Source organism: Solea solea, chromosome 6 (genome assembly GCF_958295425.1).
Source record: "Solea solea chromosome 6, fSolSol10.1, whole genome shotgun sequence".
Classification (NCBI taxonomy): Eukaryota; Metazoa; Chordata; class Actinopteri; order Pleuronectiformes; family Soleidae; genus Solea; species Solea solea.
The window spans coordinates 58,287-74,328 of record NC_081139.1 but is presented as its reverse complement, the minus strand read 5'-3'; the positions used below and the strand labels follow the sequence as shown (position 1 = coordinate 74,328).

The 16,042-nt window shown below is 38.9% G+C and overlaps 1 protein-coding gene across 10 annotated transcripts in view; it reads right to left on the bottom strand.

Moving 5' to 3' along the window:
* Positions 1-7,066, bottom strand: part of magi1b (membrane associated guanylate kinase, WW and PDZ domain containing 1b) — a 166,628-nt gene extending 159,562 nt beyond the window's left edge. For 8 of the 10 annotated variants that reach the window (XM_058632172.1, XM_058632178.1, XM_058632175.1 and 5 more), the window contains exon 1: positions 6,314-7,039. In XM_058632172.1, coding sequence (XP_058488155.1) covers positions 6,314-6,611 — 298 coding nt within the window. In that variant the 5' untranslated portion in view covers positions 6,612-7,039. Of the gene's footprint in view, positions 1-6,313 lie in introns of all 10 variants that reach the window. The other 2 variants (XM_058632173.1, XM_058632183.1) reach the window with 2 other exon arrangements.
* Positions 7,067-16,042: the final 8,976 nt, after the last annotated feature.

The window sequence follows — 16,042 nt, the reverse complement described above, 5'->3', positions numbered from 1 at the left end:
AAATAGTTGTCGATTAATTTAGTAATCGATTAATAATCGATTCATCGATTCATCGTTTCAACTCTAGATACATGGTCCACCATACCAATAATATCACAATACCATACATGATACATGGTCCATGATACCAATAATATCACAATGCGATACACGGCCCACAAAATAAGTAACATCACAATATACGATACCAGTAATATCACGATACGTGATACATGGTCCACAATACCAATAATATCACAATACGATACATGGTCCACGATACCAATAATATCGCATTTCATGGTCCACAATACCAATACCACAATACACGGTCCATGATATCAATAACATCATGATACATGGTCAATTTCATAAAGTCCATGTATTGGACGTTGATGGAACATCTGTTAACATAGCTTTTCTCCACCATTATCCCACTGTAAACTCCCTCTTCTTCAGCTACGCACTTCCACCCAGTTAAACTCCAGTGCATGAGCTGATGAAACGAATGACAGGGTTAAGTTAAGATAAGAAAAGAAGTATTACTTTATTGATCCCCTTTATTGGGTTGGAAATTCACATTGATACGGCAGCATAAGAGTAAGAAGCAAAATGCAAAACAAGAAAAATAAGAATGGAAATTTAGTGATGAAAAATAGAATAAAAAAATAAAGAAAATTTGTAGAAATATCATGTAGAACAACAAGCATGTTCACACTCACGTTCGGCCCTGGTTTTTTATGTAATAGTACATAATAATACAGTCATGTTCCCAGAGCATCTGAACAATAAATCCACAGTGGCCCGAGTGGCTTGGACGAAGTGTGTGTGTGCTTGTTTCACTGATACCGAAAGCAAACACTAGAATCTCTGCAGTAGCAATGTTTCCAGCCTCTTATCAGCTCCGTCTACAAGTGTTGCTCTGCTAAAACACAACCAAAGGTCTCGACCCCGAAACTTTTCAATATGTCTCCTAAAAAAGGTCCCAGCCGCGGCGGCAGCACTTCCTATCCTCACATCACATGATTACAGTGGGAAAATGGCACAAGGAAAAAAAAAAATAGGTCACAAGCATACTTTCCCAATTAAGGCTGATCAGGGAAGGAAATTCCCAGACAGTATGAATTATTAAAAGCCTGAAATGGAATCTGATCATGTGACGGTGCGCAGCGCTGACAACCGACATCCCCACAGATGGCCCGCCAAAAAAAAAAAAAGAGCCGACTCTGGGGAACACGGGAGGTCTGATTGGCTGAAAGTGGGAGTTTCCTGCTATTGTTTAAAATCATTAAAAAAAACTACAAGTCAAACTGCTTGTGCTAAATAAGATGACAAGCAATTTCCTGTTTATACGAGACACAATAAACTCCAGGAAGGTCTTCGGAATCAAACAGTGAATCTCAAGCAAAATAAAGATGTACATCACTTGACACAGGGATTTGTTTACCGTCTACTTGTTTTGTCCTGTAGCAAGAAACCAGAAAATAGAACACCCACTGCTATCGTGGCCACACTGGGACACAAGAACATCACGAGAAACAACAATAAACTACATGTCATTACCTGAATAAAAGCTATTTTGGGGGGAATTTTTTTTAAAATAATCAGTAATAATTTCATTTAAAAATCCTTTTAAAGACCCTAAACCAGACTAATTTTCTTTGTTATTTCAATGATTACAAAACACATTGTGTATAACATTTTAGGAATATGTTCACTGCATTATCGCACTGTTACTGTCAGACTTTTATGACTTTAAACTGAAATTTGTAAACTGCTTACTCTCCCACACCAAAGTCCTTAAAGAAAATCAGTGATTTTAAGCCTCAGGGTCACAGGAGCTGCTGGTCTACTGCTGCCTGGTTTCGTCATTTTTTTGCCTCTTAAATATAACTTAAAAGGATTTTATAAACTGAAGTCACAAAACAACACATCTGAACTAAGTAAAGAAAGGTAGAAGTGGATCGACAACTCCTGTGTGCTATAAAGTAGTGATGGGAATTCCGGCTCACTAAAAAGAGCCGGCTCTTTCGGCTCCCAAGTGGCTCCTCAGATTTTTTGTTACTTAAATTAATTTATTACCAAATTATGTGTAAAATGAATAACTAATTTAAAAAAACATAAAATATAACATATGTATAGTATTTATAGGGCTTTATTAATAACCTTAACATAACTTAACATATACATAAATACATTTTAAATAAAAAAAGACCAACTTTAGTTCGCATATGCCCGTTTGTGGAGCCTGCTCGATATGAAATATTTATTTTACACTCTGCCTTTCCGGAGTCTTACACTTTAAAATGTGTCCAAATTTTACTCCTGCTGTCACTCATCTTCTGTAAAATGGTAAAATCCTCTTGTGCTCCTCTCGTTCTCGTCTCTCTCCCTCCTGTTCGTGTGCGCTGCATGCGAGTGTCTGTAACCCCTCCCCCCTCCTGCTCAGTGTAGTCACACAGACGCTGCAACAGCCACACATGTTGACCAATGCGGTATTAAAAGACAATACATTTTTTTTTATTTTTTTTTTTTTTTTTTAAATCGCTCTTTATCGCGAGCCGGCTCCCGTCGTTCACTTCAAAGAGCCGGCTCTAATCCGGCTCTCGTTCACGACCGACCCATCACTACTGTAAAGTAAAATCACTGATTTACGCTATGGACTTTGGTACAGGAGAGTAAGAGTTTCACAGAGACACAAACATCTACACCAGCTTTAGTCTACAATATCACTGGAAAATGTTCACTGCTTTATCTCACTGTTAGACAGACTTTTCCAACTAGAAACTGAACTTTGCAAAGCGCTTACTCTCTCACACCAAAGTCCTTAGAGAAAATCAGATTCAGATTTTAGCAACAGGAGCGACTAGTCTATCACTACCTAGTTTGGTAAATTTTTCGTCACTTAGGTAAACTGAATAAAAGGGATTTAAACACTCACATCACAAAATAACATCTAAACTTAGTGATAGTAGATAGAAGTGTGCCATACGACCCCTGCAACTCATCCAGAATGCAGCAGCTCGACTGGTCTTCAACTTACCAAAATTCTCCCACACTACACCTCTCCTCCGCTCCCTTCACTGGCTTCCTGTAGCTGCTCGCATCCGCTTCAAGACTCTAGTGCTTGCGTTCCATGCTACAAACGGATCCGGTCCAGCCTACATCCAGGACATGATCAAAACCTACACCCCAGCCCGCCCACTTCGCTCTGCATCGGCAAACCGGCTCGCTGCCCCCTCACTGAGAGGATCGCAGAGGCATTTACAGAACTCGAGACTGTTCACTGTCCTCGCTCCCAAATGGTGGAACGAGCTCCCCATCGACATCCGGACAGCGGAAAGCCTCCACATCTTCCGCCGCCGACTAAAAACACATTTCTTCCGACTCTACCTCGACTAAGACGATAACGACGACAAAAAAAAAAAAATATATATATATATATATCGCACTTATGACTAGCACTTCATAGTTTGATTTACTTGAAGCTCTTACTTACTTCTAGCTCTTATTTGTACCCAAATGTTTAAATGCACTTATTGTAAGTCGCTTTGGATAAAAGCGTCTGCTAAATGACATGTAATGTAATGTAATGTAATGTAAAAGTGGATCAACAGCTCCTATGTGCTGGAAAGTAAAATCGCTGATTTTCTCTATGGACTTTGGTGCAGGAGAGTGAGAGCTTTTACAGAGTGACACAAACATCAGTTTCCAGGCAAGAAACCGCTGCCCAACAGTGAGATAAAGAGGTGAACACATAATGTACACTTAAGCAGGTGTGGATTTTATCAGGTGAGCCTCGTGTTACGTGGCTTAATATCTGTTTGTCCTTGTGTGTCCCAGCTGGCAACAAATGTTCCCGGTGAGAACAACTGCCAGGTCTCATACAGGTTCCTGGCACAGACGGGAAACCCCTTTAACGTCTGTGTGCCAAATAAAACGCTGCTGCACAAACGTTTCACATGCAGATTAAGACTGAACCAAGTGTTCTGATGCAACCGAGAATAAATAAATAAATAAATAAATAAATAAAGGCCGTAGACGTTTCACAGGTTCTAAATATGTGAAACTGTCCTTGAAGAGAAGAGCGAGGCTGCTGCTCTTTTGTCTGCCTCCACAGGAAGTCAGCGGCGGCCCAGGCCGAGCTTCCCCACAGCACTCGGCTTTATTGTGCCGGGAAACTGTCAGAGTGGCTCAGTGTCAAACCGCCGAAGCCCCCTGCCGCCAAGTCGGGGACGACTGTGAACGAGCACGAGCAGCCGCACTGACCTGATGTTTGAGTTTCTGTTGTCAGGCATCTGTCGTTTCTGCTCCTGTAAGAGTCCAGACCCAAATCCACAGCCATATGTTTGGTGAAAAACCTTTGTTTGTCTGACTATAAGCTGAATAAACGTCAAAAACTCTGAGTCTGGATCTGGATACCTTTTTTAAGCAACTTTCAACCTTGTGATACGTGGACCGTGAGACACTGTGGTAAATTGCACTTCCAGTAAACTTTGTCAAAGCTTTTTTTTTGTTTTGTTTTTTTTCAAATGTTGTGTATTTTGGGAAAGGCAAGAGGAACAAAAAAAAGAAAAGCTGAATAAACAATGAGCGTGAGCGAGTCTGTATTGTTTCCATCTCCCTGGACCCAAATGGTGGATTTTTTTCTCAAGGAGGAAATGTACAAGCCAAATCCCATTCAAAAAACTGCCAATTTAACATAGCTGTGCACACACACACACACACACACTCAGTAAATGCACCTGTATTTAGTCTGGCAAGATTCCCTTCCTGGAAGAAACGAGATTATAAAAAGTATGTATTTCTGATAAACAGTTTAGATTAATTGCACAATTTATGTATATTTCACCCCCTTTCCCAGCCTTTGAATTCGTCAGTAGGCTTCCCACAACTCATGGCATTTTCATGAGGGAGAAAGGCACAAGCCAAATCCCATTCAAAAAATCTCTCTCTACAACTTCCCTGAACTCGAGTGACCACACTCCAGTCAATAAACCCTGTTTTTTCATCAGGTAAAACTAGTCTGAATCAACCTTTAACCAGCAGAACTCTCACTGGAAGGAAAAAGGATTGTAATTTTGATAAACAATTAAAAAATAATAACAATTATAAAAGTGAGTTTTCCTGTGATACAATTACAAGGTCTGCACAAAGTCCTCCCACCTTTGTAACTTTACACAAAGCTTCTCTCTATGGGGGAAAAAGAGAAGCCAAATCCCATTCAAAAAACTGTCACTTTAACATGGAAATGCACATAAGCACATGTAATCCACGAGATAACATCCTGAAGTTTTGGTGAGCACTCTCCACTAAGCAAACCTGTAATTCATATTTTTCTATCATGTGGCATTTTGTCGAGGAAGAAAACATAAAAACTTGCCAACTCCCATTCAAAATATTTTGATTGGATTGCACAAGGCTATATAGTAGCTCACTCGTTTGTATTTTATGGAAACAATTTAGGTTAATTGCACAATTTGTATGTGCCTAATTGAGAAGTCAATGTTTGTCCTCAGTTGAGGTTGAAAGCTCGATGGAACTTTAAAGTAAAAAGGAGAAAGTACAAGCCAAATTCCATTCAAAAATCTGTTATTTTAACACCAACATCTGCAAAGTTTATATTTTTTGCTACACAGTTCAGGTTAATTGTGCAATTTATGTGAACAAGTGTCAACCTCTAATGTGATTAAGGACACATATTATGGTTCCCACATGTGGCATTTTATCTCGGGAGAAACCTACAAGCCAAATCCCATTCAAAAATCTGTCAATTAAACGTGGCTGTACACACCTAAAGAAGTTAAATAAAAAAAATGTGTTTATCACTGTACAATTAAGGTTAATTATACATTTGATGTTGAATGCGTAGCACAAATTCCAACAATTTATGGAATTTTTAATGTAAAATGGCTCCAACCTGAGTCATTTTCTGGAGGGAGATTGTACAAACCAAACCCCATTCAACACTCTGCCAATTTAAAAAGGTTAATTGCACAATGTACTCCCTGTAGTGTGAATAAAGACTCTGAATACAGTCTTTTAAATAAAATACCCCCAACGTGTGGCATTTTATCTCGGTAGAAACGTACAAGCCAAATCCCATTAAGAAATCTTTCAATTAAAAGTGGCAGCGCACACCTGCTTTAAAAAGTTCGTTTTTCGCTGTATAGTTAAGGTTAATTGTAGAATCCGTGTGCGCCGAATTGAAAAGCGTCTACCTCTGTTCAGATAAAAGTCCTTTCACGAGGTCTTACACTTTCTTAAACTTTGCTGTAAGCTCGGGAACACAAAAAGGGCGAAAGAGTAAAGGGAGTTCTGCGCGTCGACTCACCTGGCCTGACCGTTTTCAACCTGACGGGACCTTTGCAGTTGTTGATGACCGTGTGGACGTCGTACAGCGGTAATCCAGACATGGGGAGGTTCTCCACCTCCAGCAGCAGCTCGCCGTCACTTAACCCCCCGCTGCCGTACACCACCGACGCCTCGCTCAAAGCGCCGATGTAGGCGAACTCCCCATTCTCCGCGCCGCCGCTCAGCGGCACGTTCGCGTCCCCGCGGGTGTCTTTGACCACGGAGGTCTCGCTCACTCTGGAGGTCCAGTGGTTTTTCCTCAGTGCGGGTTTGGACATGGTGACCAGCTCCAACGGAGGGAGAACCGTCACGAGATTAAGCCGAGTTGTATCCAAATGAAGCGAAACAAACTTTCTTCCTCCTCCACAGAAACATGAGCGCCGCTTCTTTCTGTGTGTGTGTGTGTGTTTCACTGTATCCGTCCCGCCGCGCTCCCCGGGGCGACAAATCAAGCCATTCCTGTTCGCGCGGAACTCACTTTCAATGATATTTTCTCAATTAATCCTGGTTCGCCGGTGTCACCTCACATCTGCCCACGGGCACACTCCACTCCACGTCCTGTCCACGCGCGTTTTAAATCCTCTCTTTAGACCCTAAAAAAAAACCCCGGAAAAAAACTCAGACTTTTTTTTAGAAAAGGCGGTGTTGGTTTCTTTGTAACCACTCACTTTGGCGACGTTGTCTCCGGTGTCTTCTTCTACGCCCAGGTGCGACGACGACGCTCCTCCTGTTAGTGTGTGTGTGTGTGGTGGAGGGGGGAGTGGGGGGGGGGGGGGGGGGGGTGCGCGACTCTGTCGTGGCCGCTGCAACTGTGTTGCCATCCATGCTGCGTTCAAGAACTATCAGGAATATCGAGTTTCAGATATATGACCCGTCATGTACTTTCTTCCTACCTCTAACTATCTTTGTTATTCGTTACTATCAAATAAAATCAGAAGAAGAAGAAGAGTTAATATTATGGTCTGTATTTACATAGAGCTTTTCTAGTCTTGATGAGCTGCTTTCACACAGTTTTCACCTATTCACACGCAGCAACATGGGGTTAAGTGTCTTTGCTCAAGGACCTTTACTTTTAAATGACTTTAGATACTTAAGTACAGTAAATGTCATTAACCTTAAGACTTTTATTTAAGTAAGATTATGAAAAAAGTGACTTTAACTTCTACCAAAGTAATTTTCTGGTAACACACTTCTACTATAATTTATAATCATAATCAATAAATATGAATATGCTTTGCCATTGTTTCTGGGGTTTTGTAAAACAATAATAATTATATTATATTTATCATTAAAAATATCATGAAATATATCAATATAATATATATTAAACCTTTTCCTATTTTATTTTCCTGCTATGGAATTTATAAAGTTTAAAGTAGAAGTCTGCTCTCATTTAGAGAGTCAATAACTTAAAAAGTAATTAAAATAAATACAAGAAGAAGAGGAATGTAACTTTATTCATCATGTGTTAAAACAGAGTTATGAATTCATTTACAATAAAATATTCAATTAAATTGTTGTTCTTCTCTGGAGTTTAACAGCAGCTCAAATTCATGATGTTACATATCAATTAAATTCAATTTAATCTAAAAATAAAAGCCATTCACAGAGTTTAGGGGTTATTAGAAGGTATAAAATGTCTGTATATGTCCATGTACTGTTAAATAATGTACAATAAAGGCCTAAAATGTAGCAAAATATAATCTAAAACTGGCCACTAGATTTAAATGTAGTTCATAGAATATGCACAGTGTATTTGTGTAGTTTTCACTCCTGATATTCCACGTTTCAGAGAAAACTTTTAAGTTTGGAGCTGGAAAGCCAGAGCTCAGTAACAAGCATGTGAAGGCAACACTGTTTGCACATGCGCAATAATCCTGAGAGCAGAAAAACGCTGAAATCATTCACACAAATAGTTGTAGTTGTTCCACCTTTTGAAATGTGTGCTTTTAATGATCATTTTTAATCAATTTAAAAATCACAACAATTTTGGTGTCATATTTAATTAAGTTTTTAATTTTAAGTTTGTCATTTGTTCCTGTTTTGTTTTGGGTTGTTTTGCTTTCTTAAATTTCAAATTCCAAAAGTCAGTATTTCCGAGTTCCTTGTCGGAAGTCGCAACTGGAACGCCAACCTCAATATCGGATTTCCAACTCAGAAAGTCGGACATATGATTCCAAAATGAACCCCCTACTTAAAAACATGGCTTCTATCGCAACACCTTCTTAATTCTACAACCTCAAAATCAAATATTTATGACTTTGTCTCGTGTTAAAAGTCTTTAATGACTGGAAACGTGAGTTCACACCACTCTTCACACCAAAGTCCATACAGAAAATGTGCGTTTTTAGCATGTGGTGACACAGAAGCTGCTGCTCAACTTCTGCCTGGTTCTTCTGCCACACAATTCATAAAAATAACACATTTGAACCTTGTGAAGGAGGCAACGGTGGATTAACGGCTCCTGTGTGCCGTGATGTCAAATCGCTGATTTTCTCAGTGGACTTTGGTGTGGGAATGACATAAACCTTTGGTTTCCTGGCAGAAATAAGCTTTTTAAGAGCTGAAAAAAATCGGCAAACATATTTTTAAAGTATAATAGAATAAAGGAGGTGAAGAATTTATGAAGTGAGACTTTTGTTAAGTGGTTAAAATCTGTTTATCTTTGATTTTGGGCCGACTGGAGTTGATTTTCCCTTGAAATCACGTCCGTCATTCTTTAATCTCTCTTGTTTTCAACAAAAATATTGCAAAAATACACAATAAAAGCATTTTGAGTCACAATCCACTATTTCAGAGAACGAGTGTCATGAAAAAGCGTCTTTAAAGTCAAACAACTGGTGACAGATACACACGTAACATAACGTACGACATACGATAACATGGACGACACAAGCGGCTCGTTGAGGAAAGCCAGACTTTACACCTGGAGAAGAGCAGATGAGCTTTTCCCAAACTAAAAATAACAGTGGATGTGCACTCGCTCTCATGGGAAATAAAAGAAAAAAACACTGGCCTGGATGAAACTAGAAATAGTTTCTTGAGTTTTTACAGTGACAACCTCACAAACCTTCCCTCTGTTTTCAGCCGCTCATACATGAAAGACTTATTGTTATTAATATTGATTCAACTCAGTGAACTGAACTCCTTCTTCTTCTCCTTCTTTCAGTCATGAACAGTAAACGCTGATGTAGAAAAAAGACAAAGATGTCATAAATCATGAATACTGTACTGCATGCATGCATTCATGCATTCATGCATTCATTCATTCATTCATCTGCTGTCTGTTCTATAAAATATACATTATTAAGCAGAGCAAACGGCTGTTAAACAGAACAAGATGAGAAAAACTATGAGACAGTCTCCCAGGTGTGCAAGCTATGGCTCCAGGCCTACATGTTGCTCTTTAGTGCCTCCGCAGTGGCTCCCATTGAGAAAACAAACCCCTCACTATTTTTTATTTCTTTCAAAGTCAACACTTATTTTTCTAGGCAATTTGTGTTCATTTCATGCGACAGGATGAAATAAAGTCGTCGACATCCTATAATTTCCATGACTTTTCAAGACGAGATGATGGCGAGACCGCACCAGTGTCCTAAAACACTGACAAAGACATTATGAACGTGTAACGATGTATTCTTCTAACCCTATCCATCAAAATAGGTTTTTTTTCGCCGTTATTTTTAAAATATTTTTAATTGCAACATCATGATGAATTATCATTATATAATTTTAATTTCTAATAACTAAACAGTTCATTTTGACCAAACTACTGGCCTTTTTTTACTTGACCGGACTCTTGTCCCCTCCGAACCAGAAAATAACATAAATAACAACAAGATATAACTGAACATTGAAGAACTAAAGACTTTTAGTGGTACGACGATTATTTTCGCCATACCATAATCCAATTGTGGTACCACTTTTTTGTCGACTCAAAGTCTTTAGTTCTTCAATGTTCTTCAATGTTCACTTTCACTTTTTTTAGTGAAAGTAGCGTACTGTGGGGTTTCAGTCAGGGCCTTCAGTAAAAAAAACAAAAAAAACAAGCACTAACACAACCACATACAAAACACACTATTATGCACTATGTTCACGAGACAGTTGATCTGCAGCAACCATAGCGCACACGCACACCCCTACGCGTCTATAGGCTACTGCATCATTACCACCACATCTTCCGTTATGTCACTCAGCAACCACAATTTCATAAGCCACTATATGACACAAAAACAAGCTTCCACATAAGCATAGGCGTTAGTTACGCGGGGAACACGTCCCCGGCCCTATTTATGATCAACAGTTTTGTCCTCACCACTTCTAAAAAATGTTAAACATTTATCATTAACACTCCAACTACCGTAAATGATGTACCTCTTCGGTGTAGGTCTTCCTCTTGAAATAATTTCCTTCTTTTCTCCAAACGATCGGCGTGAAAAGTGCACACGAATGAGATCAGGAACATGATGGATCAGTGGTGTTAATGCAGTGGCCATAGCTTACTTCAAAACCCGCCAAAGGTTCAAAGTCGTTGATGACATCACTGGGCCTGGGGCGTTCTGTCACTATGCATCAAATTTTGCTTGGCTGACGACACACGTCAGTCAAAGTTATAACCAAATAGGAAATGGCAGCTTCAACGAAAGGCCAGCAATACTACTAGAGCAGGTCCACGGAGCTATGATGCGTTTAATGACATATGGATAATCCAGCTCAGCTTCACAAAAAATAGCCATATTCTTTCTGGAAATATAATCATAACATACTGAAAAAGTAATTGAATTCAGACACGTTCAGACACACATTAATTTGATTATTAAAAAATAATAATAATAATAATAATCGATTAATCTGTCGTTTTAATCAGTTTTTTTTATTATTCAAGTAATCGTTTAGTCCATAAAATGTAGATCTCAAACCAAAAATTACTCAGTTTGAATGATTTCTTTGTTGAAATATTCACATTTAAGAAGCTGAAAAAATCAGAGAAACTGGTTTAAATCCTTTAAAAATAACTTCAAACGATGAATCGTTTGTCTAAATAGTCGACAGTTAACCTAGTAATCGATTAATTATCGATTATTGATCAAGTAATTGTTTACACATGATGTAATAATGTATACGTCTCTGCAGGATATCAAAGTCAGCTCCTTCCTTCATAACATGGAACAGATGTGTGTGCGTGTGTGTGTAGCTCACACACGTGTGTGCACAGATGACTGATTTGTTTATCACAAACTATTTTAGATTCACTCAGCCTGATGTTCGTGACGAGACATGACAGAGTGACTCTCACGGCCGACAGAAATAATGTAGCCGTCAAATGCTCGACTGCCGAGGCCGGGTGGTCTGTAGTTGCCGGGCAACCGCTCAACGCTTCTCATTTTAGTTTAGTGACGATGTTTTGATGGTCCGATGTCTTACGTCAGAACTATTACCTCCAACCAGCAGCCATTTTGTTAGGTACACCTGTTCAACTGCATGATCATGCAAATAAATTCATTCAGCCAATTAAATTTAGTCATGATGAACTGCTGACGTTCAAACTGAGCAACAGAATCAGGAGGAACAGTTGATTTAAGTGACTTTACTGCTTTGCACAGAGGGAAGGGACATTTTTAGAGCAGCTTTTTGTTTCCTCATGACAACTTTTGCGTTCTTTTACAAAGACTTTGTGTTCCTTCGCAAATTGTTTGCGTTCCCCACAAAGACCGTTCTCTTTCTTTGTAAATAACTTCTGCGTTCCTTTGCAATAACTTTTGCTTTACCTCGAAAAATATCTTTTTTTTCTCTCGCAACAACTTTTTGTTCCCTCACGACAACTTTCAAAAAGAAAGTAAGAAAGAAAGAAAGAATCGATGGCTGTTCCACTTTAAATGAAGCACACATTGGAAACACTGAGGACAGTATAATGTGACGTGGTGCGACATGTGACCTTTAGCACGTCCGTCTTCTGTCTTCCGTCTCAGAGGAAACATTTTTCTTCTGCAGACAAATTCAAAGCTTCTCTGTGTTTAAAAACTTTCCCTCTGACGTTTCACATCTCCATCTTTGCAGACAGTGAATATAAATATTTCACTGAGCTCCATTTTTCCTCTTGATTATCAGGAACTCTTAATGGGTTGAGATAAATGGGACAAGAAACAAAAAAGGTTTTAGGGTAAACCTATCATGTTAGATTTTATTAGGATAAACCACATGAAGTGAATCCAGGACACTTCAATTACAAAATAAAAGAGTGGCAAAGAGAGGAAATATAAAACACTTTAGCAGGTAAACAAAGTAATCAGCACAAACACAACTTACAACTTCAGACCTGATAAAGTAAAGAAGCAAAGTAATAAAGACAAATAGTCATAAAAAAGGAAGAGAAGAGAAGGAAGATAGTGACAACATAAACACAACATAAACTACACAATGTACGTTTCTCCAGAAAATGTGAGCTCTTTATTAACTTCCTCAGAGTTAAATATGTCAAAAGAATTCAAACTAAATCTGAAGATTTTAAAAATACTAGCAATAACGTCAACAGTTTTGACGTATGAGTTGTTAAAACTGACAGAAATATGGACGAGATATACAGAGGAATACGACAGTTGGAAATGCCAACTCAGCATTCCCAAAGAGAGTGACATCGTAACAGTATTTATAATAATCAAAACAAGAAAACGACTGTTAAAAATGCTGACTCAGCAATCCCAACTATTAAAAAATAATAAAACAAGAAAACAACAGTTGGACATGCTGACTCAGCAATAACAACTAAAAATAACAACAGCCATAAGCAGAACAAGAAAGCAATAGTTAGAAAGAATGACACATTCCCAAAGACAGTGTTGTCATAGCAGTATTAACAATAATCAAAACAAGAAAACGACTGTTAAAAATACTGACTCAGCATTTCCAACTAAAGCACCCACAGACAGTGACATCATAACAAGAAACAAATCAAGAAAGCGACTGTTGAACATGCTGAGTCACCAATCCCAACTAAAACACCTACAGATATTGATATTAATACAGTATTAATAATACTAATAATAATAATAATAACCATAATCAAAACAAGAAAACCACTGTTAAAAATGCTGACTCAGCATTCACCACTGAAGCACCCATGTATCGTGATGTCATGACAGTATTAACAATTATACATTGAACAAGAAAACAATAGTTGGAAATGCTGAGTCAGCATTAACAAGTAATAACAAATAGCAATAATCATAAGCAAAACAAGAACACAACGGTTGAAAATGCTGACTCAGCAGTCCAAACTGAAGCACCCATATATGGTGATATCATAAGAGTTACACCAGTGACGCTGATGCTTGTAACATGTAAGCGTGTGATTCTATAACCTGTTTTCTGTTTCCTATGACATCGCATTGGGAAAAAGCAGCACCTGCGTCATCATTCATTCATTCAAAACACATGAAGCTTTCATTTCACTGTGCCGTAACTCCCTGCCGAGTCATGTTCGCTGACCCCCGCGATTTATCCGTGCTCATTGCTCAGCGTATCGCTGTGTAAACAAGGAGGGTGATTTTTCTGCTTTAGCTGTCACTTTAATCTACTTTACCTCTGCGCCCTGATAACACCTCGTTCATCAGAATCCAGAGTGAAGGAGAGAGAGAAGAGAAAAAGCTGCAGCACAGCGCCCGTGTTGCTCTGCTACATTGACAAAAAAGGCTATAACATTATACGACTGAGCTGCAGAGAGAGACACAGTTTCATAATTAATGAGGGACACGGTGTAGTTAGCTCTCTTTATCATGAGGAAAAAAAATGTCCCCCTAAGCGAACGTTACTCAGTGTTTAAATCAGATTCAGGAGTGTGTGTGTGTGTGTGTGTGTGCGTCCAGAAGCCGGGGACAGGAACGAGACATTGAGTGAATTGTACACATTATTCAGCACATTTTGCTCTCAAACTGCCTAAATTCACATCAGCACAAATTCCCCGGGAGCTGGCTATGATCCAAGATGATAAATCATCAGCTGGACGTGGACGCTGCACAGGTTCAGCACCAACGCGACTTTGATATAAACACGGCAGAGAGCACGAGCAGGATTTTCTCTGGGAGGTTTAACGCCGCATGTTCGGAAGTGATGTCGCCTCAGAGTTTATCGTGTTCCGGAGAGAAGTCGGGGGGGGGGGGACATAGAGGAACAGTTGAAAATGCTGACTCAGCAATCCCAACTAATCCCAATAATGATGAGTAAAAGAAGTAAACAATGCTGACTCAGCGTTCCCACCTAAATAACCTACACATAGTGATATCGTAACAATATTAATTATAATAAAAACAAGAAAATTACAGTCTGCACCTCAACTACCTTGTCCTTGTCTTGTCTGATTACCTTGAGTATTTGCACCTGGTGTCATTCCGATTGTCAGCACCTGGTCCCTTTTCCCTTTCCCCTTCTTAAGCTACTCATTTCCCTTTGTCCTTTGTCAGTGCATTATTTTGTTTCCATGTTAATCGTCGCCTTGTTCATGCTTAGAGTTTAGGATCTAGTTGATCTAGTTTATGTTAGTGATGGTGAGATGAAGCGTCATGAGGCATTGAACCACTTGAGCCAATTGTTTTGAGAAAGGGTTCATTTTTTGAAGCTTCACGTGCACAAGAAACCACCTACTTGCCAAGTTTATAATCACAGGCAGCTGTATCTGAACCACATAATGTGTGATGCATTGAATTTTTGTGTCTGTTATGTCTGTTGGGAATGACTATGAATTACAAAATATGTATGACCAAATAATTTCTGTACATAAATTATCACATATGTGTATAATAATTTTTTTGAATGTACTCTGTGTGTGTAAATTTTCCCAAAATGGTAATATCATAATATGGCAGGTTGTGCAACAAAATCTGAACCCCTTCCCGAAGCAATCACGTGGTACAGCTGGGCAGCGAGGCTTCGGACATCATCATTTTTGGCTCCACCCCTAAATGAAGCAAGCCTCGAGACGGGCTTCGCGGAAACGCCCCTTTATTACTCGACACACGCTTTGAAGCCTCAGCACATCTCGTAACATCACTAGTTTATGTTTTCATGTTTAGAGTTACGATCCAAGTTGATCTAGTTTTCATTTTCTAGTTATAGGTTTGTTTTCTCGCCTTTTCTCTTGCCTGTGCTATTCTTTTTTGTTCATGTTTTTGAGAGAGCAATAAAGCCTTTAATTTTGATTTCACGTATCTGACTCCGTCTTGTGCATTTTGGATCCAAGTTCTGTGGTACGAACCCTGACACCCAACTAATCACAATCTTGAGTAAAAGAAGAAAAAAATGCTGACTCACCTAAAATCACACCTGTTCCCACCTAAAATAACTTACACATATTATATCATATCATACATACATACAACTTTTACTTTTCCTCCACTACAAATCCTCTAACTATCTTTGTTTCTCGTTACTACCAAATAAAATCAGAAGAAGAGAAGATATTATGGTCTGTATTTATACAGAGCTTTTCTAGTGTTGATGAGCTGAGGTTAGGGGCAACATGGGGTGAAGTGTCTTTGCTCAAGGACACATACAGACTAGCAGAGCCAGGAATTGAACCCACAACCTTCCAATTGAAAGACAACTCTCCCTACCACTGAGACACCATGCTCAATCCTAACTCCTCACTTTTTGTCATCAGAAAATGACCTTTGATACTTAAGTACAGTGTCATAAATGTCAAGAACTTTAAGATTTT